Genomic DNA, 6615 nt, shown 5'->3' on the forward strand with positions numbered 1-6615 from the left:
TGTGGCCAAACAGGTGAATGTCCTCTCCCAACAGAATTCAAAAAGAGTTTGGTTTGCTTAAAACCTCCATGTTTCCTCAAATTTTCTTCTTAATTTGTCTGCTCATTCTCCTCCTTCTTTTACCTTCCTTCATCAGAAATGAAGACGGTGATTGTTGTCATGGCGATGACCCCTCCTCCCCCCCCCCTCCCAACTCCCAGGTCGCCGCGGCTCGTGGGTGACGGGAGCTCCTCACTGCCTCTTGCTGTCCAGGACGGCCCTCCAGTCGTCGGCCCAGGACAGCAGGCGTCTCTGGCAGGGGCTGATGGGAAGGTGCTTGTTGTGGCAGGCGGTGAACAGGATGTGCTCCCACGTCGGCCTCGGCTCCACGCCTGTTATGGAGACAGGTTCGGCACAAACATGACGTAACGGCGCTCGCGCGGCGTTCAAAACATTTGTCAATCCAGCGGATCTTGAGTAACACAGAACCTACAGCGTGGCGGCTGTTGTGTGTGGTGCCAACGAACCGGTGAAGAAGGTGCAAACAATGATAAAGCCCACGCTCCGTAACACCATTACGCAATCTCTTCCTTTCGCTCCATTTCTGGAACAAACATTACTTTTCTTCTTGCCACATTTCTTTCTTCCTTCACACACACACTTACACTGTTAATTTTCATACTATTTCTAAATTTAGTCAGGTTGTAATTATGTTATATTGATTCAGTTTAGTCAGTTACTCATTGTTTGCTAAATTCAGTGATAAAAATGTCCACTGCAGCAGCTCTTTAGATAAGAAAAATTTGCACTATTTTGCATTTGCACTATATTTGCATTTCCCAATTTATCTGTTGATCTGGGAGCTGCCAAAATTTACACTGTGGAAGTGTGGTCAAGAGGGACAAAGAGCTGTTGCACTAGTTAATGCATGTCTGTGGCTGGATAATAATAAACTACGTCTAACTAAAGCTGTAATCTGTAACATTTTCCTAGAACAAACGTCCGTTTTGCTTCACTCTGTCGCCGACTGCTCTAACACAACAGTGATTCATCTGGTTCATGAAAGCTTTTCCACTGTCTGTTCTAAACAGCCGGTGTCTGGTCGCTCTTTCCTGGGAAAAATCCTCTACCGCACAGGAAGTGATGCGTTTTACATTTCCAGTTTGTTTGGAATAAACAGAAGAAGAAGAACTGGGTAGTTAGCATGAGCAGCGATAGCCACCATGACTGAACAGACAGAGAAAAGAGAAACTCAAACTGCATCAACAGAAAATCCAAGCTCCGCCCACACTGTTTGATTGACAGGTGATCTGTGGGAAGTGCAGTGCAGAAACACCACAGTGATAGAAAAATAAAAAACGAGGAACTAATCTGTAATATTGTCACGATACACAATTTCTATTTGTCGTCATTGACTGAATTAAGAAAACGTTCGAGCGGGCATTTTCGTCATTCATTTTGTGATGAGATGATGCTACACACACACACACACACACACACACACACACACACACACACACACTCACCAAGGATGTCAGGCTTGTCATCTATGAGGATGTCTCCAGTAACCACCGTCTTGTCTCTGGTCAGGACGACCTGCTCCAGAAAGTCATGACCCAAATGCTTCTCTACCCAGGCATACTGGAGGGAAACACACACACACACACACACACACACACATACACACAGCAAAATCAGATGTGATTAGAAAAAGGAAACACAATAATCACTTCCCAAACTCCGTGGACTGCAAAGGGAACAGAGCGTGTTGGTGGTCAGCTTACCTTCTCATACGGACAGTGTTTGTAATGTTTTATAGGACTGGTGCAAATAAAGACATCTGTGCTGCGGAGAGAAAGACAAACAACAACAGGATCAGAAGGAAAAACTGAAAAACATACACACATTTTTACATTTCAGGCATTTAGGCAGGGATTCAGTATCTTACTCAAGGACACCAAAAAATGGATGTCACACTGGCTCACACGTGACTTTTCAGGTGCGGGACGGCCTCTCTAATTGCTAAGCCACTCTTCCACCCAATGTACATTCACAATGAATTTTGTTTCCCCCCTGCTGAATACGCTGTCCACTTTGTTTTTCCCCTCAGTACGATTACTGCATGTTAATCAATTCCGCTCTTTATTATGACCGTAATGCGCACGGGACGGTGCACCTGTACCTTCCGTATTGGGAGAACACAAAGATAGAAAACAAAAGTGACAAACATGAGATCATGCCATATGGTTGTTTCCCTGGAAAGAAAACACGTTCATTCACCCAGCGGAGGCAGCCTGAAGAAACCCATTCAGTTCCACCATGAGGAGGAAATGTAAACATACAGTTTCATAACGAGGAGGGCTATTTATAGACGTTATTCCACCTTACTGTGTGCTTCCGAGAATGCGTGAGGAAACGGCAATCACAGCCTCTTCATGTTTAGTTAGTAAGTGAAACAGCTGTTTAACACACTGTATGCTATTTGGAGGATGCTTTCCCAAACACGTAGTGAGTGCATCCAATTTTAGCAGTGTGCAGTCCCACAGGGAATCAATCAGACTGATGCTGCTAATACCGATGTTTTTGGATTGAAGCTGCCGAAAGACGATATTTTGTGCCGATATTCAATATCATTAAATTTGACCATTTTTTATGCCCAAAAATTAAATGTTTCCCTCCAGAATTTTCTTCTTGTCAGGGTGGAAAAGCCTCTGAAACAGCATTCAGACCATCATGGGACACTAAAACTCTCCACTGAAACCCAGACTAATGAAATTCTTTTAGTGTCAGCAGAGCAGAGTGACCCACCACACCTATTCAATGGTAGAGAAACTATATAATATCACTGAATAATTAGTAAATAATAATAATAGTAAATAAAATGTGCAAAGAAAATTAAAATTTCACTGCAGGTTTTACAGGCTGTTTTTATGTAGCTGTGGTCAGGGAGGAACCTGGGATGACTTGTCAATATCTGATATTTAAAAGCCCAGTATCAGCCTGATATATCGATCAAACCCTTCCCTCCCGATGCAAATTCATGTAGTGCTGAAACGATTAGTCCATTGACGGAAAACGTATCGCTTATAATATTGATAATAGTCATTTATCAAGTAAAAACACCAAGCATTTGCTGGTTACGGCTGCACAAATGCTAAGATTTGCTGCTTTTCTCCGTTTCATATGATTATAAAATTAATACTGTGGGGTTTTGGGCATTTGTCCTTATTTTTGACATTGATTAATTGAAAAAAATAATTGATACATTATTGTACATACATTATTCATTAAATAATCGTTAGTTGCAGCCCTAGTGCCATGCTCTACCTATTGAAGCGATGTGGAAAATCTTTTATATTGTAACGGCAGTAACCAAATCAGTTTATTTATCATATGAGTGAATTGTGTCGTCAAAACCTACTTTTCCATCTTGGCCATCTCCTTGACAGCCTCCACTCCTCCTGGCAGCGGGTCCAGCTCGATGAAGAAGTCCTTGGACTCCCAGATACTGATGGCCTTCTCCTGGAGTCAGCACACACACACACACACACACACACACAGAGCTTATCATCAACCGTGTACATTGGACATGTCTACACGTGTGTATGTGAAGGGGGGGTATCCACGTGAGCATGCGCGCTCCAAAGTCTCTAGTTAAATAACCAGTTGCTATGAAGAAAAAACATAATTAACGGAACACTTACGCATTAATGGGACATTTACACACTTGATTATCACATCGACTTCCCTCGGAAATGACCTGTGTGGGCTTCATGAGGCTAAATGAAAGAGCTTCTGTTGGGCTCTCTCTAACTGCAGGCATGTGACTGACTGGGAAACCAATCAACCAATCAAGACAAATCAATGTCAGGACTAAAACGCATGAAGAGCAATGATGATTTCCCCCGCTAAATGTTTCATGACATTGACGTTGCTGTCTGTTTGAATTGGTTGTGTCATTTTCATGTCAAGGACTCCCAAAATAGACACACATTAGAGCCCCATTTTGATAAGATGTTGTCTCTGGATCTCTATATAGAAAGATTTTAGCTGTTGTTGATTTAGTATTGAACTGTTTACACTATATACTCTTACCATTTAGTACCAGAAAATGGTTCTTTGGGCTTGAACCATAGAATAACACTTTTTGGTGCTATAACGAACCATTTTAGTAAGGTTCTCTGTTGCACCAGGCTCAAACCTGGCTCTACATGAAAGGTTTTTGAACCTGCAATGAGATTTGATGTCGTTGTAAACTGTCTTCACTGTACATGGGGGTAATGATTACCAGCAGAAGTGAAAGTGAAATGGTGGTTGAAGAGTCAGTCTTATACATTCTTGAACTGGGACAGTTTCTAGTAAATTTCAGTGAAATTAAACTAACAGCAGAGTTAGGCAAATTATACTGACAATTAGTGCTGAAACGATTAAGATAAGATAAGATAGCACTTTATTGATCCCCTTGGGGAAATTCAGGTTCAGGTTATTTGACTAATCGATTACTTGATCTACAAAAAATTATAATTTGAATAACTGATCAATCGTTTTAATCATTTATCAAGTAAAAATACCAAACATTTGCTGGTTACAGCTTCACAAATGCGAACACTTTTTTTGTTTGTTTTGGCTGCTGTCAGACTAAGTCAGCAATTTTTAAGAATCACTTTGGGCTCTGGTAACTTGTGATATGCATTTGTCATTATTTTTTACATTTTCTAAACTAAATGATTCATCAATTAATCGAAAAAAATAATCGATATCGAAAATGAAAATAATCGTTAGTTGCAGCCCTATAGCTCGGTGCACAGCTATTGAGAATGGCGGGGATAGTATGCAAATGTATGAGTGCACATTTACAATTCAATTACAGTTTTATATCTACACCCCATCCGAGGGCTTTGGGAGGCCCTTGGCGGTGCGGGGTCCTAGGTCAGGTCCCCCTGCATGCCCTGCCGGCCGGTCCTCCGGGCAGGCGGTTCACTTACACACAGGTCAGTCCTCAGCTGCCCGTACTGCGTTGACACCCAGAACCCCCTCCTGTCATCCAGGGTGATGTACGGCTCGTCCGGGTACCTGGCCCGGTACTTCTTCAAGAACCCCCCCTCGAAGTCCGCCAGGACCCCGTCCATGTCAACCAGAACCCGCAGTCTCTTACCCGAGGAAGAGGAGGACGACATGTTTACGCAAATCCTCTTAAACGGATCACGGAGAAAGGTTTTCCCTCTCCCGAGTAGGCGTGTTGCTCCTGGTAGTAAAGACATTGTTGACTCTTGGCTGGTTGCGGTAGTATGACCGTTAACCCTTTGCAAACGGCGAGAGGTAAAACGGTTGAAAAGTCCGCATGAGAACCGAAAAGTGGCCAACCGCTGCGAAAATCAAACCGCGTTGTTGTTTTTTTACACTGAAATTAACGCGTTACGGTTTGTTGTCATTCGTCTATTCGTGAAGTTTCATGTTTCACTGCTAGCTTAACTTTGTCATTCTGAGAAAGCTGGGCCGCTCTCTGTTAAGTTAACGGCTGCTAGCTGGCACGCTAGCAGCGAGCAGGTCAAATGTGACATGCCTTTCACCACAGTGGACTGGGACTTGTTTACATCGTTTGTCACTGAGTTTTAACTGCTCGGTATCTATCCGCAGCCCTTGTCAATCCTGCAGCAACTGTGACAACGGCTGTTGCAGCAGCCTGGACTAAAAATAATGCCTTGTTCCCATTCTAGTACTATTGTAGTGGTGTAGCGCCAAGGGGAGAAAATACTCTGAAGAACAAGCTGTACAATCGCTGTTGCAGCAAAGATAGTGTAGCAAAACGAGATGGTTCACACGGCCGTTTCTTTGAATGTGTATGACCAAACACCACCGGTATTATCTACAATATATAATGATAATAATAATGATAATGACAATAATAATAAATGTTCAAGTTGCAAAAAAAAAAAGAGCAAAAAAGATTATATATTTTTTTTTATTATTATTAGCCTATTACTGCTAACGTTACTACTACTATATTACCACCACTACTACTACTACAACTACTACAACACTACAGGTTTGCTAGTTCACTCAACACTTGAGTGTTGGTTTGTTAAGGCCAAATCAAATCAACAATAATAATGTAGCTTAGTGAAAACAGTAGCAAAAGTATGAGTTTTCAGTTGTGTCTTAAAAGAATATACAGAGTTTGCTGATCGTATTTGCTCCTACAAGTTGTTCCATAGTTTAGGGTTATTTACAGTGAAAATGCACAATCACCTTTTGTATTTAATTGTCCTTAAAATGTTAACAGTCAACAGTTGAAAGTTTGTCTGTTTTTAGTTTTAAGAGGAGCGACTGTATCTATCACAGCCGAGTAAAGGATGTTGAAATTCTCAACTAGACCTGTGGTAGACTTTCTGTAATGGAGTTTGAACACAGTTGACTAAAATCAGTTTCAAATTTACTTGCAATAGGAGAGTCAATCATAGAGGACAGATATTGATAAGAGAAAAACAAGGAATGCCAAAAACAAATGCATGATGATCAGAAACAAAGGAATCCCTTGAGTCAACACTGTTTACAGTAAGGTCAAACCTCATTACAAAATCAAGTGTAGGACCAGATTTATGAGTAGGTGTCAAATTGTATAAAGAGGGGGCGTCC

At 41.7% G+C, this 6615-nt stretch overlaps 1 protein-coding gene across 1 annotated transcript; it reads right to left on the reverse strand.

Moving 5' to 3' along the window:
• Positions 1-206: 206 nt before the first annotated feature.
• On the reverse strand, positions 207-5678 carry nt5m (5',3'-nucleotidase, mitochondrial). Its single transcript, XM_071907483.2, has 5 exons — positions 4965-5678; positions 3401-3501; positions 1764-1824; positions 1506-1620; positions 207-371 (listed from the first exon to the last, which is right to left on the reverse strand). Exons 1-5 carry the CDS (start codon positions 5238-5240, stop codon positions 232-234), a joined length of 693 nt encoding a protein of 230 aa, XP_071763584.2. The 5' UTR covers positions 5241-5678; the 3' UTR covers positions 207-231.
• Between the last annotated feature and the right edge of the window lie 937 nt (positions 5679-6615).

Source organism: Centroberyx gerrardi, chromosome 20, assembly GCF_048128805.1.
Source record: "Centroberyx gerrardi isolate f3 chromosome 20, fCenGer3.hap1.cur.20231027, whole genome shotgun sequence".
NCBI classification, from domain to species: Eukaryota; Metazoa; Chordata; class Actinopteri; order Beryciformes; family Berycidae; genus Centroberyx; species Centroberyx gerrardi.